The sequence below is a fragment of the Cyprinus carpio genome, chromosome B1, assembly GCF_018340385.1.
Source record: "Cyprinus carpio isolate SPL01 chromosome B1, ASM1834038v1, whole genome shotgun sequence".
NCBI classification, from domain to species: domain Eukaryota; kingdom Metazoa; phylum Chordata; class Actinopteri; order Cypriniformes; family Cyprinidae; genus Cyprinus; species Cyprinus carpio.
In genome coordinates, this window is record NC_056597.1 from 21,102,988 (window position 1) to 21,130,118 (window position 27,131).

The 27,131-nt window shown below is 36.0% G+C and overlaps 2 protein-coding genes across 2 annotated transcripts in view; one reads left to right on the plus strand and one right to left on the minus strand.

Moving 5' to 3' along the window:
* LOC109104153 (fibronectin-like) overlaps positions 1–8,414 on the plus strand; it is a 26,079-nt gene extending 17,665 nt beyond the window's left edge. Inside the window, 16 exon segments of the mRNA XM_042717001.1 lie at positions 52–207; positions 336–449; positions 695–994; positions 1,102–1,289; positions 1,419–1,506; positions 1,601–1,783; positions 2,119–2,208; positions 2,343–2,531; positions 2,640–2,729; positions 4,005–4,489; positions 4,594–4,732; positions 4,830–4,991; positions 5,081–5,206; positions 5,288–5,394; positions 5,524–5,613; positions 7,361–8,414. Of these exon segments, the coding sequence (XP_042572935.1) occupies positions 52–207; positions 336–449; positions 695–994; positions 1,102–1,289; positions 1,419–1,506; positions 1,601–1,783; positions 2,119–2,208; positions 2,343–2,531; positions 2,640–2,729; positions 4,005–4,489; positions 4,594–4,732; positions 4,830–4,991; positions 5,081–5,206; positions 5,288–5,394; positions 5,524–5,613; positions 7,361–7,438 (2,585 nt within the window). The 3' untranslated portion in view covers positions 7,439–8,414.
* On the minus strand, positions 8,415–16,209 carry LOC109049282 (bifunctional purine biosynthesis protein ATIC). The gene is made up of 15 exons (XM_042717000.1): positions 16,052–16,209; positions 15,204–15,330; positions 14,845–14,988; positions 14,285–14,373; positions 13,515–13,666; positions 11,809–11,965; positions 11,591–11,716; positions 11,404–11,511; positions 11,188–11,273; positions 10,992–11,081; positions 10,260–10,385; positions 9,914–10,006; positions 9,618–9,801; positions 9,181–9,335; positions 8,415–9,004 (listed from the first exon to the last, which is right to left on the minus strand). Exons 1-15 carry the CDS (start codon positions 16,065–16,067, stop codon positions 8,885–8,887), a joined length of 1,773 nt encoding a protein of 590 aa, XP_042572934.1. The 5' UTR covers positions 16,068–16,209; the 3' UTR covers positions 8,415–8,884.
* Positions 16,210–27,131: the final 10,922 nt, after the last annotated feature.

A 27,131-nucleotide genomic window follows, 5' to 3' on the forward strand; every position in this document is an offset into this window, starting at 1 on the left:
TTAGCTTGCCACAAATTTCTTGTGACTGTATTGTTTTTTCTCCACTCTCAGGTGTTCCATCCCCATCAGATATAGATGTTACTGATATTCAAGACAATGCCTTAACTGTCCGCTGGAGCCCAGCTAGAGGTCCCATCACAGGCTACAGAGTAACAGGGACGCCCAAGGGTGGGCAAGGTCCTACATTCTCTGAGCTGGTTGGCCCTGGTGAGACATCTCTTGCTCTTTAACTTTTATCATCATTTATTACTACTCATAACCTTGAAGTTAATTTTGGAAGATCAGGTTCAGTACTTGGACTTGATGTAATAACTATTCTATTTCTGCATTTTCAGAACGTACAGAAATGACCATCCGTGGCTTGGTGCCCACAGTGGAATATACAATTAATGTGATTGCTCTCACCCAAGAAGGAGAGAGCACCCCAGTGGTCCAGAAAGCTACGACAGGTTAGTGTTTTTTTAGATTTCTTAACCTACCTAACTTTTTAACCATTGAAATCATGTTAAACTTGCCCCATTGAAACAACTTGGATTTAAGGACTTTCTCAAGAGCTCAATGATTAGAGTTCATTGTTGTTCCTTACGGGGCTCGAACCAGCAACCTTCCAGTTAACAGTGCTGAGCTTTAGCCACTATGCAACGCCACCTTATACTGTATATACTCCCTTAACTCTCTCCTTCTAACTCTCTAGCAAATTTACAGCATCCAAGAGATCTGACCTTCTCTGATGTGGACTCCACCTCCATGCTTGTGACATGGGATGTTTCACGGTTTCCAGGAGTGACCTCCTACAGGGTTCTGTACTCTAGTCCAGAGGAGGGAGAAAGGGAGTACCAACCAGCTGTAAGTGGTCGTGATAACAGCGTGGTCCTCCAAAGTCTGCGCCCAGGAACCATGTACAACATTAAAGTCATTCCCATGAAAGGACGTAATCCAGTCCGTACTCTTGAGGGCATTCAGCAAACTACCCATGAGGAGACTCAGCCCACTGGTATGACCTGTCTGAATTCAACTTAGCTTTTCAAGCTAGTCAGTTAGATAATAGGGTTGAGTCCCTGTCCTGAACCGTCTTGATTCTTGTCCCTTTACCTTTCCCAGCTGTCCCTGCTCCCACCAATATACAGTTCTCCGACATTAGTCCATCTTCTTTTGTCGTGGCATGGCAAGCACCCAATGCTAGGCTTTCTGGCTATCGTGTGGTGGTATCACCGAAGAACCATTATGTCCCAGCCAAAGAAATGAATGTTGCACCAGACTCCACACAAGTCTTAGTGCCTGGGCTTATGGTAATAGGTCTACCTTCTTGTAATTTACAAATACATTTAATCTTTGCAGGCACAAGTAAAAGTAGAAAAGTTATTTACTGAATCGTGACTTGAACATTTCTGGCTTAAATATCTGTTGTTTACTTCCAGGTGGCCACTGCTTATGAAGTTCATGTCTATGCACTGAGAGGTTCAGACAGAAGTTCTCCTCTCACTGGAGAATGCACCACCGCTGACAGTAAGTGGGTTACCCATATACTGTATTACAAGTAGAGTGATTTTTAGTAGTTTTCCTATATTAAATGGAAACTATAATCTCATTGACTCCGCAGATATAACCCCTCCTCGTCGAGTCCGTATCACTGATGTGAAAGACACTTCATTCACTCTTACATGGCGAGTTGTCAATAATGAGCCAATGACAGGTTTCCTTATTGAAGCCACACCCAAAACTGGAGGTCACCCCACCTTCAGGCAGACTATTCCTGCTGACACCCGTACCTACGTTGTCACTGGTAGGTTACTGTACAATCCATAAATAGCCCCTTATAGTCCATCTGTTTCAACATCAATGGTTAAGCACTGTTTGCTCAAAAAGTAAACAAGCTCTTATATTATAAACTTCCATGGTATTTGGTATTTATATTGTATTCAAAGTTACTTTAAAGATTAACATTTTATTACCATCACAGTAGTGTCTAAAATCTATGGGGTTACCATGTTAGTTTATTGTAAATGTTTCATTCTGTTTAGTCTGGATAAACACAAAAATGTTTTTTATAACTTTTTTTTTTTTAACATGTTGGGAGTAATGCTGTTTATTGAAAAAAAAATGTATTCCATGCCTCAGGTTTGCAGCCTGGCATCATGTATGTGGTCAACATGTACACACTAAATGGAAATACTCGAAGCCCTCCTTTCACAATGACTGTGAACACAGGTACAACTAAACAAATCTGCCAGTGTGGAAAGAGTAATATACTGTATCAATGCTAATGCATTAAGTCTGAAAATGAACTGATTTAAATTTCCTAGTAAGACCTTAAACTTTATTTTTGTCCTATATTGTCACAGCTCGGCCAGCTGTTCCATCTCCGACTAACCTCCAGTTCACCTCGCTGACCCCCAATTCCATCTCCTTCACTTGGCAAGCCCCTTCAACACAAATTACAGGATATTACATCACTTATGAAGAATCAGGTGGTTCGCCTCATGAGCTTACACCCCGCCCAAATGTTGGCCAGAACTATGCCACCATCACTGGTAAGACCCAGAATACCAAATGTGGTATAAATAGATGTCAGTAAATTAGGCTTGTGAAACAAAATTTAAAATGCACTATGCGACCATACTGTGATATTTTAATAACAGGTCTGAAACCAGGCACAGAATACATCATAAAGATCTTTGTCCTACTAAATAGCCAGAGAAGCGCACCACTGGTTGGCACGGCCACAACTCGTAAGTATTTGCTCAAATAAAAACATTGATTTTCCTAACTTGTAAGTCACTTTGGATGAAATTCTGATTAATGGATAAATATAAATACAGAATGTTAAAGCTGCAGTCGGTAACTTTTGGGGCTTGCGTCTGGCGGAAGAACATTGTAGCCGGAGCTACTTCTCTCTGTTTACATCTATGGCGAGTCACGCAGGTACTGTGCTACTCTGCAGCGTTGCCGACCCCAACCAGACTAAAATAGTCCGAATATAAACACTTATTATAGGTGTACCATAGTGATTCAGGATAAGACAAAAACACGGTTTGGAAAATGGATTCATGATGTACTCGCTCATTATATATTTTTTACATTTTCAACACAAAACAACACTGTGGCACAGCCCAGCACTGATTGGACCAGATTTTTGCAGACGCAAACCCCAAAAGTTACCGACTGCAGCTTTAATGCACATATTGAGACATAAGGTGTACTCCCTTATGCTTTGTTTCTGAATGGTACAAGCTAGCGAAAAGTGTTTTGCAAGCATGATAGTTACTGTTGCAGTAGCAATAGAAATAGATACATCACATTTTGTTGAACTAGCCTACACTGGATTTTATAAAAGCTTGATTGTGCTGGCTTGCATTTCAGTAGTATACTTGGCTAAGCCATACATTTTCTCAGTGCTTAGCTTTTTAATGATGAAATTCACTCAGAACTGAAATGCAAAATGAAGGGAAAATGCATTAAACATTGCTTAACTGATGCACCACGCTGATTGGACTGCTAGCTCATCATTACACTGTTTAATTTATTAAAACTAAGTGTTCCCTCATTGGACTACTATGATCAAAACTTTTGATAAGTGTTTAAAGGGCTGGTCCATACATTCACCAATGGTTTCTCTCTGAGGAGAAGTGTAATTCTTGGAATGAATCTTACACCATATCCAAACCAAACCTCATGCAAAAGTTTCCATCAACAATTACAAAACCACAGCCAATGTGAACATATTGGATGTTTAATAAAGAGTTGGATCTGGAATTTTGAACAAATGGGCAGGAAACTTGACTCTCAGTCTGTTGGTTTAACTATATAATGCACATAATCCTCAATGTCTAACTGTTAAACATTGGTGAATTTTGAGAAAATTCTTGAACCAACTGCCCTTTAAAATGATATCAGAAAGTACTGTTATTAATTGACTGAATCTTTAGTGCTTTACTGGCTGGTAGATGCAACTATGGCTGCCTCTTTACCTGCTGCTTTGCTTTTAATACCTTTTTCCCGCCCAGAGCTGACCTCTGATCTGCCCGGTCTGCCCCACCACGGTGGCCCAGACAAGTTGGATGTGCCTGAGCCTGACAGAGTTCATGCAGTGGGTCCCACTGGGCATGACTCACCTGATGCACACGGGCAGCATGTGGAGTACACCGAATTCAATAATCAGCCCAGTCAACCCAACAGAGGCTACCAGCCTCCCCATAGTCAAACAATCCCTCAACCTAATCAACCCCGACCCCAGCCTTATGTGCCTCAAGTTGGGGAGACCCTATTCTACATCCCCAAGGTGGGACCCGATGGGGGTCGTGTGCCTCAAATTATTCAGGTTAGTGAAAGGCCTGGCGATGGCCATCCTTTTGGTTTTCCAGAAGACAAGACTGGAAGACCACAGGAGGCCCAGACCCAGACCACCATCTCATGGCAGCCCTACCAACAAAGTTCTGGTTACCTTGTGTCCTGTCAGCCCATTACCAATCCAGAAGAGAAAATGTTTCAGGTGAGGACCTAGGAAGGATTTACAGGAAACTTCAGATGAATGCAAAAGAAAGTATCCCAAATCTTCCTTTATCACCTTACCCTTCACCTTTTCTTGTTTTGCAGATGCATGTCCCAGGAACAACCACAAGCGCCACCCTGATCGGTCTCACCTCTGGTGCCTCATATAATGTCATTGTGGAGGCCTTGAAGGGAGCCCTCAAACACAAAATTTTGGAGGAAATGGTCACCGCTGGAAACACAGGTCAAGGATCAACGGACACTGATGAAGGCTTAAAAATACACATGGTTATAATGCTTGTCTGAATGTTTCTTTATTTTGTTCCCATTAAAACCAACAGTTCCAGGAGATAGTTCATCTAGCAAGGACTCGTGTTATGACACCTTCACAGCTACTCACCATGATGTCGGAGCGGAATGGGAGCGTATGTCTGACACCGGCTTCAAACTCTGGTGCACATGTCTAGGTTTGGGAAGTGGACATTTCAGATGTGACTCTTCCAGTGAGTAATTTGGAGATCAAATGGTGGATTTTTTTCTTGTAGACAATCCTGTTTGAGTGTATCTACTCTAAATATCACTTTTTACACAGAATGGTGTCATGACAATGGAAACAACTATCGCATTGGTGAAAAGTGGGAGCGACGGGCAGAAAACGGTCACTTGATGAGCTGCACATGTTTGGGCAATGGCAAAGGAGAGTTCAAGTGCGAACCACGTAAGTTCTTCCTCTAAACAGACACTGTACAGTCAAGTTTATTCCAATCAGTGAAATTAAAAATCTAGCATTTCGTTATAGATGACTCCACATGTTACGATGACGGAAAGATGTACCAGGTTGGAAACCAGTGGCAGAAAGAATACTTAGGGGCCATCTGCACTTGCACATGCTATGGCGGACAGCAGGTAAGACCAGAATGTATTTTATGCCAAAAATTGAAGAAAGAACATTTTAAAACATGTAAATGTGTGTTTCAAATTCATATGCTTTGACTCTGGTGAAATGGATTGTACGGTTTATGTGCTGCTCCTCAGGGCTGGCGATGTGAGAACTGCAGAAGGCCTGGTGCTGAGATCAGCCCTGACCTGCTCCAACCTGTCCGCTTAAACACTGGCCAGAGGACGGTGAGTATCGGCTTTCAATCATTCAAGCATTTCAAAAGGCAAAAAAAAGTTATATTTTTGGGAATTGTGCATTGACAATATATATGACATATTTGAATGTACAGGTGCTGGTCATATAATTAGAATATCATTAAAAAGTTGATTTCACTAATTCCATTCAAAAAGTGAAACTTGTATATTATATTCATTCATTACACACAGACATACATTTCAAATGTTTATTTCTTTTAATTTTGATGATTTTAACTGACAACTAAGGAAAATCCCAAATTCAGTATCTCAGAAAATTAGAATATTACTTAAAACCAATACAAAGAAAGGATTTTTAGAAATCTTGGCCAACTGAAAAGTATGAACATGAAAAGTATGAGCATGTACAGTACTCAATACTTAGTTGGGGCTCCTTTTGCCTGAATTACTGCAGCAATGCGGCGTGGCATGGAGTCGATCAGTCTGTGGCACTGCTCAGGTGTTATGAGAGCCCAGGTTGCTCTGATAGTGGCCTTCAGCACTTCTGCATTCTTGGGTCTGGCATATCACATCTTCCTCTTCACAATACCCCATAGATTTTCTATGGGGTTAAGGTCAGGCGAGTTTGGCGGCCAATAAAGAACATGGATACCATGGTCCTTAAACCAGGAACTGGTAGCTTTGGCACTGTGTGCAGGTGCCAAGTCCTGTTGGAAAATTAAATCTGCATCTCCATAAAGTTGGTCATCAGCAGGAAGCATGAAGTGCTCTAAAACTTCCTGGTATAACCTTGGACCTCAGAAAACACAGTGGACCAACACCAGCAGATGACATGGCACCCCAAACCATCACTGACTGTGGAAACTTTACACTGGACCTCAAGCAACATGGATCGTGTGCCTCTCCTCTCTTCCTCCAGACTCTGGGACCCTGATTTCCAAAGGAAATGCAAAATTTACTTTCATCAGAGAACATAACTTCGGACCACTCAGCAGCAGTCCAGTCCTTTTTGTCTTCAGCCCAGGCGAGACGCTTCTGACACTGTCTGTTGTTCAAGAGTGGCTTGACACAAGGAATGCGACAGCTGAAACCCATGTCTTGCATACGTCTGTGTGTAATGGTTCTTGAAGACTCCAGCTGCAGTCCACTCTTTGTGAATCTTCCCCAGATTTTTGAATGGGTTTTGTTTCACAATCCTCTCCAGGGTGCGGTTATCCCTATTGCTTGTACACACTTTTTTTTCTACCACATCTTTTCCTTCCCTTCGCCTCTCTATTAATGTGCTTGGACACAGATCTCTGTGAACACCCAGCCTCTTTTGCAATGACCTTTTGTGTCTTGACCTCCTTGTGCAAGGTGTCAATGGTCATCTTTTGGACAACTGTCAAGTCAGCAGTCTTCCCCATGATTGTGTAGCCTACAGAACTAGACTGATAGACCATTTAAAGGCCTTTGTTTTGAGTTACTTAGCTGATTAGAGTGTGGCACCAGGTGTCTTCAATATTGAACCTTTTCACAATATTCTAATTTTCTGAGATACTGAATTTGGGATTTTCCTTAGTTATCAGTTATAATCATCAAAATCAAAAGAAATAAACATTTGAAATATATCAGTCTGTGTGTAATGAATGAATATAATATACAAGTTTCAATTTTTGAATGAAATTAGTGAAATAAATCAACTTTTTGATGATATTCTAATTATATGACCAGCACCTGTATGTAGACAAATATTTCTGTTTTTCATTACATAACATATTCCCCTTTGTTCTTCCAGAACATTCAGTGCCCCATTGAATGTCTCAGACCTGAACTTCTTGCAGATGCTGTGGCTAACGCCAAACCCAGAGAGTAAAATTATTTCTGGCCAAACTGCACCATGACCCTCTGCCCCCCTCATGCATCATTTCACTGGGGCATGTAATAAAGATGTGATTTTATATGAGAACATACTAATCACATACTGCTTTAAAACCTCCCTGTTTGTTATGTCTCCACTGCCGTCCAGCTGCTGCTTTACAGCAGCTGTTGTGATGCCATAGCAACAGCTGCATTTATTTACAGCCTTTAATTGGCTGTTGTTTGGTTGAGGAATTTCAATGGCTTTTACAATTTTGTTTGCTAGTGTGTTTTATACATTTCAATTTAAAAAAATACTGCAATGTCAAAACAAGATATTTCTTATTGCAGTCAGTTAAACCCATTTGTCAACATTGTCAATCATTTGTTGAAACCAAAACTATAACAGGAAAGTGCATTTTCTCTGTTCATGTGTGAAGAGATTTTATATATATATATATAGCTTTCTAATCAATTAAATTTACAATAAACTACCTTACCATTATTGTCAGAGGTTTTCAGACTTTATTAATTGATATAGAGGCAATTATGAGACTAAGTAGTAAAAATAAGCACTGTTTTATAAAAATGTTAGAGCACCACTGGGGGTACACCGAAGTACCAAAAATTAAGTCTCAATGTTTTTTCCAACATGGCTCAATGATTATTAAGAGTCAGCACTGTTTTTAGATTGATACAAATTTTAATTTTCTAAATTCTTTTAAGTATTTATCCCCTTCATTCAGAAGTGTTTGGACTGTATAGAATGTTATATTTGTCTCATTTGATTGTCATTGTTCTGCTGTCTAAGCCAGTTCTCACTACTGTTAAATCCATTTTCTGATATATTGCAAGACTCATGACAAATTGTATTTATAAAATGTCACTCAAAACAAATTATTTTGCAACTAGGTTCTAAAGTACACAAACCTTGCAAAAAAAAAAAAGTCAACAAATGCAAATAAACCCTTGATGGAATCTATGACAACCTATTATATCTGATTTGTGTTTTTATTTTGTAATGCTCTTGGGCAGCACAACGGAATGCATCAGGAAGTGCATGGACACAATTTCACATTGCAAATGTTTCATACAGCAGCTCCTAACAAGGACGGCATGGAAAAATTATGCAAGGAAAAGATATAAAAGAAAAAAAGTGGATTATCTTATTCTGAGCATATCAGTATTAAAGAAGCCATGTATGAATAATGTTCCTAACTATTTAGCAACAATGTCACTTTGCTCTTGGCATTAGGATACGAGTACAAAGAGAAACTTTGCAAAATTCAAACTACTGAGTGCCAAAGTGGATAGGCTAGCTATTAGACTAAGTTATGAAATATGCATAGCAACCTGTAATCACAGTAAATGATGTGCATCTAAAAAAAAAAGAAACCTTATACTTTCGTAACAGTGAAATTAGTTGGATATTTGTATTCAACTGAATGTTTTGAAGTGCTTTTCAGTGATGGAAAAGACGGATTTTGGTGTGCACCAGGGTAATACCCAGCTCATTGCAGGCGTTCATAACCACCTCATCCGCAGTAGAGCCAGAGGGGGCGGCAATATACTCCACACCGCTCTAAAAATCACACACAAATAGAAAACCACTTCAACCACAGTCACTTTTATGCACAATTTATATGCCATCTTAAGAAACATAAGGAATGTATAATACAGCAACAAGCTAATTTGATGAGGTGCATAAAACATGAATAATGACTTAAGCTTGAATAAACACTAGCAGAGGGCGCTTACCCGTTTAGCACGGTCAACATTGTCCCGGAAGGGGAAGAAAGCATCTGAACTGAGGGCCACAGCCTGCAGAGAACTAATCCAGTTCTTCTTCTCAACCTCTGACAGTGTTTCAGGAACCTCGTCAAACAGACCCTTCCAAACTTCCATATCTGAAAAATAACATACCAAGAACTGCTTTTACTCAAAAAAAAAAAAAAAGAATTAAAAAAATTTCATTAGCATTAGGAGAACAAAAATGACAAACTAAATCATGTTTGGTCCACAAATTATTTGAAAACAGAAAATGTGCATTATTCACTAAAAGTACTGTAGCTTTTGGAACTTGTCAAGTATGGTTTTTGTCAAAAATATTCTCCAAGCCAAATATTTGCCCAGTTAACTAGGCTGGCCAATACATCCCTCTATGACCAGTACAAAACCAATTTTTGTATACACTACCTCTCCAATTGTTCCGCTGACATACTGATCAACGGCATTAGCCATCTCTGCACGCTTAACTCCGCTGCGGAATTTCATATTGAGCACTCGTGGATGGTGCCTGAGCCACCAGTTATCAGCCTTGTCTCCTGCCAGTCGAGTGCAGTGGATACGAGACTGCTGCCCAGCACCGATGCCAATCACCTAACAAACACACACACGTAGTACACAATTTTTTATAACTCATTATCAACCATTTACATGTTTTGGCATTTAAATGAAATTAAAACGTTTTGTTTTTAAAGTTTTTGGTTACCTGACCATCCTTTGCATAACACACAGAGTTGGACTGAGTGTACTTCACTGCGATAGTGGCTACAATGAGGTCTCGTAGGGCACTCTCAGAGAGCTTTCATGGAGAGGGGGAAAGAAAAAAAAAAAACTTTTTTATTTTTTATACATATTAACATTAATATCATGGCCATCTTTCCAGTCCAAACAAATTGCAATTCAAAATTAGATTTTTTTTTACTAAACAATATGGTTTCAAATAGTATATTTCACAAGTGTAACAAAATCAAATGCATATTGAAAACATTTTGATCAATTTGCCTAATTAAAATCAGAACTTACACAAATAAAACAATAATAGTGTTTCTCACCTTGCCCTTTGACACAATGTTGCTGAAGAGCTCTTTATCAATGACAGCTCCATTCCTCTTCTGTTTGAGGTGCAAACCAAACAGCACTCTCACCTCCTCTTCATCAGGTTCATACTCAGGATCCATCTTAAAAAAAAAAAACAAAAAAAACATACATTACATTATGCAGGCTTACAGTTGAAGCACATGGGCTTTGAGTATTCCTTGAAGTACCATTCATAAGTTTGAGGCCAGCCATTTTTATTTAAAAAAATTTTTCTGAAAAATTAATAATGTGACAGTAAAGACTTTTACATTGTAACAAAATAATAGTATTTAAAAAAAAATAATAATCATCATATTTATACATATAAGAAGTGTTTCTTGAGCAGCAAACCAGCATAGAGTGATTTCTAAAGGATCATGTAACACTGGTCATGTGACACTGGTCATGTGACACTGGAGTAATGATGCTGAAAATTCAGGTTTGCCATAACATGAATGAATTACATTTTAAAATATCTTAAAATAGAAAGCAGCTATTTTAAATTGTAATAATATTCACAAAAGTACTGTTTTCATGGTCAAATAAATGAAGTCATTGGGAGCACAAGAGACTTACTGACCCCAAACCTTCTGTTTGCATAATCACAAAAAGAAGCCCAAAAAGAAAATGTTACGGGAAACGGTGGAGCAAACTTAGTCAAGTAACAATTCTCGTCTCTCTTTAATCAATGAACAAGCATGGTTTACCCGAAGGACGCAATAGTTTCCATTCTTCTTTTTGGAGAGAATGCGCAGCGCTTCCTCCTCATAACCAGGAGCAACGATCCCATCTGAAACCTAAAGAAATGGGTTCAAGTTTTGTATAAAATTTACAAATACATCCATCTGTTAAATAAGAGGCTAATAAGAACTCTTAGACGTGATTCAAAAAGTTCTCACACACCTCTCTGGAGATGATCTTGGCAGTAGGGACGTCACAGATGTCAGACAAAGCAATGAAGTCTCCAAAGGAGGACATCCTGTCAGAACCTACAAGATATTTTAAAATTTTTCCCACACTTTAGGCTTAAACATGCCAAACTACACACCTGATTATGCATTCTTCTATTCTTTTTAATACTAAAGTTAAAAAATGAAGATGCATGGACAGAAGTTTCACCTCTGGCTCTGGCGTATGCAGTGGCGAGAGGGGTGAGATCCTGGAGCATGTCATTCACCATACACACCTTGGCCTCATCTTCGCTCAAAGCGACGCCAACTGCAGCTCCTGAAAGGTCTCAAATGCTTAAAAAGTCTAAAACCTTTCCTGAAACTCTACAAGACATGAGCTTAACTTGCATACATACCTGCAGGGCTGACATGTTTAAATGAAGTGGCAGCTGGCAACCCAAGAGCTTTCTTCAACTCTCTCACCAGCTGCCAGGCGTTCAGAGCATCGCACAGGTTAATGAAGCCCGGAGATCCATTCAGCACTGAGAACAAGTCAGAAATGTAGAGGAATATTAATATTCTCTGTTTTGTGGTTGAATATTGATCTGGTAGTAGTATATGTGGTCCTACATACCGGTGAGTGGAAGTGCTGGGCGTAGAGTGTAGAGCTGAGCAGGTGCTTGATGGGGGTTCATGCCGTACCGCAGGGGCAGCTGGGAAATTCCTCGACTGTATTCACGTCTGAAGTAATCAGAAATGGCCTCGTCGTACTGAGCGGTGTGTGTGAAGGCCTGAGATATTACAAATATAAATTCACACACACATTTCAAGTTAACTAAATTCACACTTGAACAACTGAAATTGGGGTCCTTGTTAATTGTTGATCAAAATAAATCAATGGGTTTATGGGTTGATGTCTAAAGAGAAGGGCTGCTAATGTTATGATAATTTGATGAGACACTTACATAAAACTGCTGACATTATTTAAAATGCTACATTTCATACCGTTGTATGTAAAAGTACATGCTATGGTTAAAAAAAAAAAAAAAAAAATTGTATTCATACTTTAAGAAATCATTAAATTGATAAAATGTTACAAAAGTGTTCCATTTCAAACAAATGCTGTTCTTTTGAACTTTCTATTTATCAAAGAAACCTGAAAAATGTATCAGTTTCCACAAAAATACAAGGCAGCACAGCTTTTTTTCAACTATGATAATCATAAATGTTTCTTGAGCAGCAAATCAGCATATTAGAATGATTTCTGAAGATCATGTGACACTGAAAGAAATTATGTTGAAAATTCAGCTTTGCCATCACAGGAAAAAAAAAAAAAGACATTTTACAATATTTATACAAATTATTATTATTATTTTTTTCAAAGGTCACAAGAACACTGATGCTTGAACTTTGGCTGCAATTTTCCTCATCTTCAGCAATCATCTGAAACCCAATCTGATCAAAAACATGCAAACGCCTCATGATCTCACAGCTGTATTGTTTATTTTAAAGGGTTATCAGCACAGCTAAACATAAGAAAGTCAATGGGTCAGCACTTAAGCAGGGCAAAAATTCCCCCAAAAGTGTCCAAATGCCCCTTCTATTTAAACTGTGGGACCAAAAACAATTTCTGTTCAATTATGTTAAGTATGACTAATAGGCCAAGTTTACTGTTTGTTTCAGGTAAAAGGCCTGAAAGCATGAACTGGATACGGGTCGCCTTATTGCTTAATGCTAACAGCAAGTCTTTGTGCATGTCTGAACATGTTTTACCAGAAAATTCAGAACACTAGCTATTCATGTCTTGCATCTAAAAACATTCATTTAGAATTACAATGTAGTATATTATGTATTATAGGACCGGTTTCACAGACGGGGCTTATCTTAAGCCAGGACTAGGCCTTAGTTAAATTAAGGTATTTAAGCAGCTTTTATAAAAATGCCTTAGAAGAAAACATTACAGGTGTTCATCTTGACAAAGAACAAAGACACTTAAATATTTTAAGCTATGTCAGAGCAAGCTATTTTCCATTGAGACAGTTTGAAGATGCATTTTAGTATGGGACTAGCCTTAAGCCTTGTCTGTGAAACCAACGGACAGTATATCATATTACACCATTTCATGCGTATAGGCCTGTGGTATGGTTCAATATTACATTAAAATGAATCTGTTCTGTTAATCAAACAGTTAATCTGAACATTAATTTTATTAGTGGTGAAAATCCTCCTCTGGAGGTTCAGATCACGTCAGGTGAAGTTCACAGAGTTTGGGATATGCAAAGGTCAGTGGGATGTCAAAGCTTAATTAAACCTCCTTTCAGATAGGATTGTCATGGTTACCTTGAGTGCAAGAGTCTTGCGGGTTTCCGCCGTGGTATCATGGTTGTCGGAGGATTCCATTTCCTTGGCAACAACATCATAGTCAGACGGATCACAGACCACAGTGACTCTGGCGTGATTCTTAGCTGCCGCTCGAAGAAGAGTAACTCCTCCTAAATGTGATTGTGGGATTAATGGTGACATTTTTTGTTAACCGGGTGAATCTCTCAAAGGCTATCAAGTAAAAAAAAAATAAGCACATTTTCCCAAAATTCAATTCATAATTAGCACCATAGACCAGTGTTGTTGTATGTAACTAAAACTAAAATTGTATGTAACTAAAACTAAAACTATGCTATACTTCAAATGCTAATAAATCAAAGTATTTGCATGTTTGTATCAATAGAAATTATACTAAAGTAACACTGCCATATACGCATGTATTGGGTGCAAAAGTTAATATGCTTTTTTTTTTTTAAATAACGACAACAATGAAGATTAATTTTGGGAGGAAAAGTGGTTACTTATGCAAAAATTTTTCTTTTTTTCCCCCTCTGTGTAAGATATATTTTCTTTTTCGTTTGAATGCATAATTTCCTAGTTTAGTTCACTCTTACGCTTATAATATTGCTTAGAATCTTTACTCTAAAGCACATTTAAAAGTTTTCCTCTATAGAAATGCATCATCACATTTCTTAAACATACAAAAACCATTCAAAGCAAATATTAAACAAGGAGTCAATTCTAAGCCCTTTAATCAAATCCCTGTGAACCATTAACGGTGTACTGACCGATGTCAATCTGCTCAACAGCGTCTTCCACGGTCACACTGGAGAATGCAATAGTCTTCACAAACGGGTAAAGGTTGCACACAGCCACTTGAAAAACATAAGTTCACATAAATATTACGCACTACTGTCTTTCCTCTTGATTTAATCATTTAAAAATGCACCAACTACAATTAACAAAAATATGCAGACTAGAAGTTGCTAAACTAGACTGCATCATTACAGTGATCATATGACCCTGTCAGCCAATCAAACGTCTCTCTAAATGGCTGAGAGCCAGTAAGTGAGATGAAGATTTTTTGTTACACCACAGCGGCACTATTTGAATTATCAGTGATTAGATTACCCATGCTGAGTCTCCACTTCTAACAAAAGAGCCAATGGAAAGCGTGTTAGCACCACTAAAACTGATTATATCCACACTGGTGTCACAAGACGATCATTCATGAAATAACATGACCTGAATTTAGAATCAATAAAGCAGAACTTACAAAACAAGTACCATGGTATTACCGCTGTTACATAGATAGCATTGGAATGGTTTGCTTACTAAACAGTATTACCTGACAAGACTAAACCCTAGTTTTTCCATATCAGCCTTATCAGAGGGAGTTTGTCTGGCCAAAATACCGCCGTGGACAGCAGGATGAAGGGTCTTGACTCTTCCTCCAAGCATTTCAGGGAATCCAGTGAGATCAGATACATCCCTGTATGAAGAAAAAAATTAAATATATATACACACACACACACACCATTTTAAAATGACAAGAGGGTGAGCAGGGGTACATAAAGCCCCCCCCCAAATCAAATATACCTGCAAGATTTAGTCACTGCTTTATTATTACACAAATCACACCAGTTATAAATAAATTTAAATGACATGCAGTAAAAAAAAAAAAAAAAAAAAAAAAAAAAGTGTTACCTGACAGTGAGTCCAGCATCTCTGAGAGATTTGGCCGTGCCTCCTGATGCCACTAACGACAGACCCACTGATACCAGACGCCTGGCGAACTCCACCAGTCCGGTTTTATCAGAAACACTCAGCAATGCTGAAAGAGATCATCAATTAGTCATATCACAAGAAAATGCATCTGATATTTAGCAAGTGCAGCAGGATGGTTTCCTTTAACTACTTCAACTGCATGTGACGCATCACTTTTGCAGAAATCCAGGCTTCATAAAGTAAGACAATGACAGAATCAGTTAGTTGATACCATGGTACTTCATTACATACTGTAACAGTACTATTTCTGACAGTAAACTCGAAGGTACTTCCATATAATCAGTGGTACTACAATTAATGCAACAACAAAAAAAAAAAGTTTAAAACTGAAATTCGTCCATCACTGCATGGGTAGTATTTCAAAGAAAACCATGGTATTACCTTTATACCTTGTCCCAAAAAACATGGTAACTTTACATATGGTAAGTGATACCAGGGTTTAGAAAACAGCAATACTTAGATACTATGGTGTTCCTGGAGCCATACCAGTTCAAATACATTAGCATATAGCACCATCACGGTAGTGTCAAAAAGCATAGGATTACCAATGTTTTTTTTTTTTGTTATTGTTTCTAGATGAGAACCAAATAACGTTACAAACTTTTCTAAATCTGAAATTGTCTATGAAGTTTCATTTTAATGTAAGTAAAGTAAGTTATGCGACAGCTAAAGACACTGCGACACAGCTCCCAACAAAACAAACACAACACAAAGTGTTTGGTTTGCAGCCAACAACGTGCAGAAGGTAAAACAAAACACAAGATTACCTATTTCGGATGCCATGCTGCAGGTAAAACTGAGTAAATCTGAGATCTGTGCTGTAGCGTCTCGTGCACCGCGCGATGTTAGTGAAAACACGTGGAGGCAGTAGTTTTACCCGCGTGGATGCATGACGGGAAATGTAGTTTTTACATCAAAGACACTCCCAACTTACCGTAACACAAGGAAGTGTTTTATTCAAGTAGGTTTTATTCAGTTTTATTAATTGACATTGACATTTAACTGAACACACCAATAGATGGCGCCTCGCGCACACCTTGCGTTCGTACAACACGTCACATCATTCGTAAGCATTCAGGCTCCTTGTTTTGTCCTCAATGTCCTCTTTTGATCCAGAGTAGAGCATGAGCAGTTCAGAGAGATTGACATGATGCTTATCTCAATAAATGGAGCTGAAAATCTCAGAGCATCAAGCTCTTTTATAGTAGTTAGCTTTTAATGGCACCAATTGTCTGAATGCAAAGTATCTGTTAACAAAATGTAAAAAAGCCTTTTATATTAAGATATCACAAGCACATTTGTAAAAAAAAATAAAAATAAAAATAAAAACAACAACATCAACAACAAAAAACATTTCACTAAATAAAATTTGAAATGATAAATAATAATAATAATAATAATAATAATAATAATAATAATAATAATAATAATAATAATAAATGTTTCTAATTAAGACAAAAGCTATTTGAACATTTTAGCCTCACCTAAAATGTAACAATGCAGTAACTTAATAAAAGAATAGTTTAAGTGTAAAGTACTATATAACATTTAGATATATAATATTAAAAAAAATTTCAATAAAATTTCAAACAAGTCAATAAAATGTGTTTTTTGTTTTTTTTTTTTGTTTTGTTTTTTTTTTTTTAAGTGAGGAGTGAAAGTCAAAGAATTTATGATTTGTTTGGATAACACTTATAGGTTACTTTACATATAGGCTTTTTACATCCTGAGAATAATTTTTTTATGGCAGGATAATAATGTAGATGATGCAAACTTTAAAGGCAAACAACTAAACTATGTTTATTGTTATTATAATTATTATTATTATTTATCATATCTGGTTGAACCCTATGCATGTCATAAAAAACAGTGTTTTAAGTATTCAGGGCAGACTAATCTAATCTAATCTCAGACTAATCTCATGGCAATTCACTACTTTACATTTCGCTGAATTGGTGGCTAATTTATAAATTCTATATTCAAATAATAATACAAAATATACTGATCATTTATTTCAATCCAGTGAAGTGTTTTCTCTTCAATACTCTGCTCCTTAATAGCCTATTTTATATAGACTGGTTTTATAAGTATTGTAGTTGAAATCAAATCCAGATTGAGCAGGAACATGAGTAATACTATGACACTATATATATATATATATATATGTAGTAAAAACATTTTTTTACCGGTCAAATCCACGGTTATTATAGATTACTAAAGCTAAAACAATAATATGACATTTTCATTACATAAAAACAAATACTTAATGAAATAAAATCAATCAAAAAAAACATTTTTTATTTATAAACTAAAATAACTAAAAACAACAAAAAAAAAAAAAAAAAAAAAACATCATTAAAAAAAAAAAAAAAAAAAAAAAAAACAACAAAAAACAGCAAAATAAATAAAACGTCACCTAAAATGAAAATTAAAATGGGAAAGATAAATTCCAAAATGTTTGCATCATAGTGATACAAAAATAACACTGGCCCAGATTCAAACTCAAGTTGGCCACACAAGCACCACAGCATGTGTGCAAACAACTAGACCACATCTCCAAGTATCACTTCATTTTCAGGGTGGAAAATAAAATCAAAAACACACTCGTCAGGAGCACTTAAATTATTTGCTTCTGCAAAAACCTTGAGTTTTTACAGTAAGCCGCATGTCTTCTGCCAGCTTAGTAATTGGTGTGTTTGGGTTAAAATACATAATGAGTTCATTAGGGCACATTCCAGTAATCAAAAAGGGTGTCGTTTTAATTACTGGGTTTGTGCCAATCCAAGCGCACTTACGACTTTTGGAAACCTGTCTTTGTAATTTAATTAAAGTGAACAAATGGCATGCGCAAACTTGGCCCTGGAGGGCAATTAAGGCAGAATTGCGAGTGAGTGAACCCCAACTGGACGATTTGCGCCACCTATGTCAGTTAAGTTGATTGCATCGATTTCATTGATTTGCAACAGCTTCAGGCTAATTTCATCTCCCAAGGTGTGCACTCTACTGTATCTCCAGAGGCATTATTTTTTTTATTTATTTAGCCTTCCACAGTACACCTCGTTAGATTTTGCCAGTGATTAGATGAAAGTGTTTCTTCAGGGGCAACAAAAAGTCTCTTTTGCTAAGGGTGCCATGAGGTTGGGGGAATCAATAACTTTTTATTTGCCTCAGGGTCAGCACAGGTTGGATGTTATTGATGCTCTTAAATGCATCACAACTCTCTTTAGTCGAGGAGCGCAAAATGCTGAGGTAGGCGAGAAAGTGGCCTAGACCAGGGAAAACAACATATGTTTTGAAACCCACTTACATATGCAACATAATGGTAAAATATTCTTAATTGTTTATGCTAACATTGTTGCAAATAATAAGATAATTTGAGGAGGTTAACATGATATTATTTAAAGTTGCATGCTATTTAAAATAATTGTTCTCCCAAAAAATGAAGAGTTTTTTTCTTCATTGGATTTGGAGAAATGTAGCATCACTTGCTCACCAACGGATGCTCTGCAATGAATGGGTGCCGTCAGAATGAGAGTCCAAACAGCTGATAAAAACACCACAAAAGTAATCCACACGTAATTCACACCACTCCAGTCCGTCAATAAACATCTTGTGAAGTGAAAAGCTGTGTGCAAAAGCTGGAGTAAGTGTTATTATATAATGCATAATAACACTTACTCCAGTGAAAAAGTCCATCTTCTGTAGGCCTCTCACATCAAATTCCACCAACTAATTTGCTGGTAAACAGTGCTTGATCTTTGCATATTTCTCTTCTGATTCAAATGAGATGGATTTTTCACTGGAGAGAGCAGATGAAAATGATAAGTTTCTTCTCAACAAACTGCACAATTTTATATATTGTTTAATGTCTGTAGCATAAGGGTGCAGGACACAATTTAACACTTAGGGTTAAGGTTTGTATCAAATGTCACACTCAATTGGTTTCCAACATTTCATTACGAGATTCATTGATTCATTGATATTAAACTCACCTCCTACAGTACAAATCTTGCAACCTTGTCCTTGAACTGTCCTTGCTTACCGTATCTGAAAACCTTTAAGGTTTTTTGTTGTTGTTGTTGTTGTTTTCACCAGCTTGATCAGTGTGATCATTTATCTTCTGTTCTGCTGTGATTGTACCTAATTGGCAGATCAGGACTTCATTAAAGCAGATTAAGTGTGAGGGAAGATGGGCAAAACACAGTGTTGTATCGGTGAACGGGGTGACGTGAAGGAGAGAATTAGCTGATTAAAATGGACAAGCGCGTGGACATAAGGTGGGAGGGGCTGCGGGTGATTGATGGGTAGTTGCCGCAGGTTGAAGTGTTTGGGTAAGGCCTGTCAGTGAGCTGGTAGAGAATGAGTGAGGTGTCTTCATCAATTTAGAGCCATTATCATGTCAAAAGGAGAGATGCCATCTGCAGGAGACTGCTTTGCAGGCAATCAATCTTATGCGAGAAAAGCGTGTGTGTGTGTGTGTGCATCTATTTCTTTGTATTGTAATGTCTTGCAAACATGCAATATTACAATGGACACAAATGCATTTAAATAGAGGATTCTGGGGCTAGTAGTCACACAGGGAAGGACTGTTTTTCAGTATATTTAGAATATTAAATAAATAAATAAAATTACATTAACGTGTATCAAAATTACTAAAACTTTAATATAAAAAAACTAATTCAAAAGTATCTCAAGGATACTAAATAACATTGAACAATACAATTGTGTATTTTAACTTTAAGAATATTTAATTTACAAATAGTATATAATAATAATAATATAATAATAATATAATTTTCAAAAACATTGACCACAACAAATGATAATTTAATAAATTTAATAATAATTTTTTTAAATAATACTAAATTTTTTTTTTTTCTATTTCAATTTAGGCTGTACTGTTTTTAATAAAGGTACAATTTATTATTATATATAATATTATATATTATATAATTACTTATATTTTAAATGTAACATTCAGTATTTCATTTATTGATTTACTATCAGTGTGTGTTCAGTGGACTGTATCGTTTTGTTTTCTGTACCAAAAATTAAAATACATTGACAAAAAGGTTCTTTTTCACTGCAGTAAAAGTGTGACAACTAGCCTTGGTCTTCCATATGCTCAATTGCACAAACTGTCAAACACTTAAAAGTATTTTTAGGTACGTGTAGCACTTTTGCATTTGTGTTAAGCAGAGGTTATAAAAACACACACCCATAAATTCATGCACACCCCTCCCTCACAGAGCATCTTTACCGTAAGCCTGTTTAATTTTCCTGAAATAGGCAGCTGACAGCCGCTTCATATTGATGGAGTGTGAGGAGACAAATGCAAAGATGGAGTGACACGCTGTTATCTGTCCCCGGACGCTGTTCATCCTCTCATCTCATTGCATACACAAACACACACATTCATCCAGTTGCATTTTAGTATCACTTATCATGATTACAGTGAGAAAGCGGTAACCATTTGCATTAAACACCTTGCTGGAATGTTGACACAAAGAACGGTTGACGAGTGATATTAGTTGATATAGATATTAATGGTCAAAATGAACCTATAAGAGAGTGTTTAATGTTATTTTTCACCTCTTTACAGCTATATCAAGTTTATAAATCACTGTATGAATGATGCCTTTCATGCAATTGTTTGATTGCTGTGATATGTAATAATTCAGAAAATCCAATTTGCTATTTGGACATGCAAACATTACTGTTACGATTGCTTGAACAACCTTTATTGTCAGTTTTGGTATACCGATTTTTAGAAGAACATACAGCAATGAGGGGAAATGTTGAACGAGGTGATGGAACTCAGGATGGGAACACCTTTAATGGCTGTAATTATACCAAGTGGATGGTTTCACTCTGGATTACAACCTTCTGCCACAAGCTGAAGTGCTCTGATAAATGAGGGGTGTAATCTTTCAAGACACACAAATACACAGGTTCACACATATACATGCACATATATGCACATACATTCATCTCCTTGAAGGTTTGCACAAGAGTATTTTGCCTGTCTGGTGAGATATATTAAGCATTACAGAAATTTCCATGTCATTTATGTTTCTATGTTAAGTGTTTGTTTATTAATGCAGGGAGTGTATGGGTAAAACAGAGTAATTTTCTGTTATACCATTCATTGGTACCATTGTATTGGTGCTGGAAGGTTTTCAGCGACTCGTTCTGTAGGTTACATTGATATACCAGTAAGTGGCATCATGTGACATCTTTGTTTGCTCATTCATTCAACTGATTTGTTCAAAAATGAATTCAGAAAGGAAATAAGCGACCTGCTGAATTTGCAACTATGTACTAGAATATTACTCTTCATATTTTACCACCATATCGTCATATGGCAGAAATAGTAAAAGTAGTATTAGTAGTCTTTTTGAGTGAGTAATTGAATCATTCATTCATATGATTCATTCAAAAACTGTCAATAATTCAGAAACTGAACAAGTGACAGTCTTTATGGATCACTGAATCTTTTTTATTCATTCAATGGATTTGTTCAAAAGCTGATTTAGTTAGTAATGAAATGAACAGTTGGCTTTAAGAGTGAGCCTTCAAAAATGGTCATTCATTTACAAATTATTTAAAGTAAGGAAAGTAGGCAATGTTATCTTATCATCTCAACAAATAATGCAGATTAACCAATTTCATATCATCAATAACCCTAAGTAAAATTGCTTAGAAAAGTAATAGCACACCTTTCATCAGCAAGCTGCTAGATTTAAAGTATACCATTATATATCAAATATATATCATTCATGTCAAACTCAATAAACAAGGTTACTTCGTTCTCAAACCTGAGAAGACACATTTTCAGGGATTATTACAAATTAAATAAACAAATAAATATGTAAGTAAATTCTCACAACCTTAAGACTGATGTTAGATTTCATGTTAAATCAACAAGTAAAAACGGTATTCTATGGCATTTGGGAAGCATTTAAAACTAATTTTCCCTTCATTTATATAAGTGTGCAAAGAGTAATCCTTGGCAGTGTGCAATGCCTTGATTAAACATGTTGAATGTGTATAATAAGTGGGCGTGGCTGCTCATTTCAGTCAATTAGCTGCCGGCACCAGGGCCACTGGCCATCTGTGCAAAAAGACGTGAACTAATTGACCCGTCTTCCTCTGGAAGAGTGTGCGAGAGAGGAGGAGAGGGGGATGCAGTGATGAGAGTGATGAACGGCAATGTGTCAGATCGGCACACAGATTAACCTCAAGTCCAATGGAGCGCCAGTTAATTAACCCTACTGATGAAATGAACTGAGTATTATATCCCCAACCGCATCTATCAATGACATCGCTGACTACCTTCATCTTCAGTAGAGTTTCCAGGAGATATCCAAGGATTTGGAAAGGACATCAAACTAGTTCATGGGTCATTGTGAGAGAAAACATCCTGTAATTTATTAAAGAAATATTTATTTACTTTTTTTAAAATTTAAATTAAATTAACAGTTGAACAAAGCCAAACATATTGAAATTTAGATCTTATCTATTTGTTTAAATTTTTGTATTTCCATAAATTAATTTAATTGATTTTGTCAGGACTTTATTTATTTATTTTTGCAACGTGTAAACTTAATGAGTTACTTAAATTCATTAACTTAAAAAAACTCAATGATTTTATAATTACAAGGATGTTATATATTAGTTATAATTAAATACGATGCCTATTATTTTAAAGTAAAAAATGTTCAATCTAAAAGTTCAAATAGAAAATGCAGAGAAATAAATAAATAAATGAAGCAAGAAGGATATTTTCATTTCAGTATAATCTAAATGGATTTTATATAAGTGTAAAATTAAAACAGTGGTGAATGATAGCATAAAATTAGCTGATTTCCTGTAAACATGGTATTGTTTTCAGTTAAATTAAAGTATTATATTTTATAGTTTAACTTTGTTGCATTACACATCTTTCATATCTATCAAATAATGTGACTACATTCTGTATCTGTTACATCAGTAATAAAATAGTAGTAAAAAAATATATATATATTTAAAAATACACCCAGTAGAAAGTCACACAAAATTATGAATGCATGACTCAGGAAGTTTACAAATATTTTGTATAGGTAACAGTGATTAATCAAAAAGCAAAAAAGAACAGCCGTCTTGCTACTAGCATACAGTAGTGAACTGTGGCAACATGTGCTCATAAATGATATGATCCAGGCAGAAGTCAATATTAGCTTCATTGCTTTCCATACTCTTATATTTTAATGCAGCCACTCACCAACGCTGTGGCCTTTACCTAGCAACTGTTGATGAATGTCATCCAATAAGAGCTCGAGTGAGATGTTGGACTCCATTTGATCACAGCTAAGGTGACACAGACAATCAATCGAAATACTGCCACCAAAAAGCCATTTGTTGTCCAGACAATTTATGAGGAATTGAATAAAATTTGTCAGCTTGACTGAGTAATTGATTTTTTCATTTTGCAGTCCTATAGTCGTCAAAGCTCAACAGTCAGCAGTGAAGTGCAAAACTGGCACATGTTGCAATTTCAACAGGGTTGCTATTGGCAAAACTGTTAGACTACTTAACTCTATAACCTCGATCTATCAGGTCAATAATTCGGGCATAAAGCTACTCCGACAGACTTCTACCCAGACATTGTAAATCAGATTTTCATAGCACTGAAAGAATTAATGTCCCTCTTATAAGTCCATATTTATGTATGACAAGATCCAGATAAGATTAAAGTAAAAATTAACCAAATAGTTATAGTCCATATTTGAAGTATTTCATGTGCCATAGAAGAACCATTTTTGGTTCCTCAAAGAACCTAAACAGTTCTTGAACCATTTTTTTCTTGGTGTAAAGAACATTTTAATATGCTAAGGAACCTTTTTCCGCTAAATAACCTTCAGTGCAATAGAAAGGTTCCATATGTTAGAGGGTCATCATGGCACCAAAGATGCCAATAAAGAACATTTATTTTTAAGAGTGTACACATTTTCTTTTCTTTTTTATTCATTTTATTACAATAAAAGTCAATGGAGAAATTGTTTGGACCCAATGTATTTTAAAATATTTTCTTTTTAGTTCCACAGAAGAAGGAAAATCACACAGCTTTGAAATGTGGGTAAATTCATGATGTTCATTTTTGGGCAAACAGAATTTCTATTTTTGCATAAACAAAAAATAATAATAATAATAATAAAATAAAATAAAAATCTGCTAAATGATATTATGCTGCTTTCGCATCACTTTCAAAGTTAAATCTGCAGGTAGTAAACTTTTATTATGACGTTAACGTGGCAGTTCAGAAATGAAATGTTCAGCGAGTGGCACTAAAAGGTTAATGATCTATTGCGTTTGAAGTTAATTTAACTAAACTAATTCTAACCAATAGTGTTAACAAAAGCAAACGTGAGATAAAAACACATTTGCTGAAGCAGCCATGCCATTTTAACAAGTGCAGGGTTGTACCAGGCAAGCTACCAAGCAAGTTTACTATATCAGAATAGCCATATGGAGCTGATTATATGCTGCCAATGTCAAAATGTCATTAATTTATTAGTCATGCACTACAATAAAAGTGTTTTGAGGTCATATTGTGCAAGGAACCGCGCAAAAGTCTTCATTAATTAATAATCTGCCCCATGTGATCATAACTTGTGTAAAAAGGAGTAAAAGGTACTTTTTCAAAAAGCCTATGTTGCGTAGTTAAAACTTGAGAATTCAAACTTTTACTGAACCTTGACAAAAATCACTGATACAACCAACTGTGATCTTGTATGTTTCTTTTTAAAATACATTTTCTTCACAAATACTTCAACTCAACACATGCCCATGTCCATTTGGGTCCAACAGATGGTTCTTTCACTCTTTATCATAATCAGACAGTCTGACGTCCACTGTTCTGTATATGGTTAAATAGATGTCCTGTTTGTGCATAACCATGCAAATTTTTACCAAGGACAAATTGAAGTGGTTAATAGATGGTGTCAACATCTGCTGCCCACACACACTCACATTTTAACATAACATGTCTATATCATTAATCAAGCCATTTAGGCGCTGTGTGAGCTGTCACAATTGTTGTCTGGGAAGTCTTCAATTCTCGCAGGTCATTAGAGGGAACGTGTGAGTGAGACAATGGAAGAATAGAGAGGGCTGGTGGTGCATTGTTCTCTGAGGGCTGTCCTCTCGTAGGATGCGGAGATAAAGCTTTCAGACTAGGGAGGCAAAGAGAGGTCAATGTCTAAGTGTTCAGTGTTTCTCACCCTTCTCTGAGAATGACTTGAGCTGCATTATTCAGTCAAAATACTCAGAAAATCCATTGGGTCTAGGATTAAACTAATACAGTGAAACAAAAATCAACTTATTGGTTAGTATCTGGAATGTCCTGCTTATGATAAAGAATTAAAATATATGAAAAGTATGAAATATATCCTCTGAAGAAAATGGCTAACTAAAACTATTAAAAACCATTTTGGAAATTGAAACAAAGCTGTAATAAAACACAATATGAATATGAGATTACAAACTTAAAGTTGCATGAAAATTATAAAAGTTGTTTTGGCAACTAACTGAAAAATATATTATTATTTAAATTGTAAATAAAGGTTATGGGAGTATGTTTTACAGGAAAATACTATTTCAGTATTTTCTAATTGAAAATTTCACATTTAATTCAAGGTGTTATTTGCCATTTCTTTGTTATTATTTGCAATTTCGAAGTGAAAATTGTTTCTACACCATTTTATCAGTGAAATTTTTAAATATGAAAATTACTAAAACTAAGACTAAATATAAATAAATTTAAGCTGAAATGACATAACAACTGACAAATCCACGTTAATAATAAAAATGTTAAACAATGAAAATTGATATTTTAAAGATAAAAGCTAATACAAAATGTTTTAATACTATAACAGTTTATAAAGATAACTAAAATAACTTTTTTATAAAAAGAGTAAAGTTTACTTAGAAATATAGAAAACATACAATTTACAAACGGGCATAAAATATCTAAAACTTAAAATAAAATTAAAGTGAAAACTGAAATATACATAAAAAAATCTAATTCAAAATATCAATAAAAACTATAATAGTTTAGAAATCATGCTAAAATAACTGTTATTGTGTTGTGTGTATTTATTATTCATGCATTATTCACAAATGGTGGGACCAACTACGCACCAAATTATTATGCATTTTATTATTTATGGTTAATGGTTGATTATTTATGGTTAAACACCACTTAGAAGTACACAAAAAATTTGGATGATATAACCAAGCATGACACTGATTAAGTATCATGATGACTTGGAATCAAAAGACCAAAGGCCACATCATTCAGCGATTATGAAGAGATTATCAGGTTATCCACTGAATTCAATAATCAATTTAAATGTAATGCTTTTAATATTTTGCATTAAAGTCATTTATAATGCAAGCTAACCGAAGGCAACAGTTGTCAGTGAATCTGTGCTACAGCGCAGGTTCATTTTTTTTTAAATTACTCTCATAACTGCCTTGAACTAACATTTGACATTATAAGACAAAGGTCTCGATTACTTCCCTGTAATAAGTTGAAAGTGTTCCGACTCCATCTAACCAAAGGTTGCCATTCTCAGACAAATTAGCCAATAAAGGCCACACTTACTGTGTGCTAATGACTTTAACTTCCTCATTGACTTTATATGTCACTTTGCCGCCCAGCTTCAAAGGCGATTTATTGTAATCCATCACAAAATCAACATCAATTAGCACATATGCTGTAGGTAAGTGCCTAGGCAGAGAGATAATGAAAGATTAGTGAGAGCGGGAAATGGACAGCAGGATACACTGGGAGAAAGGAAACTT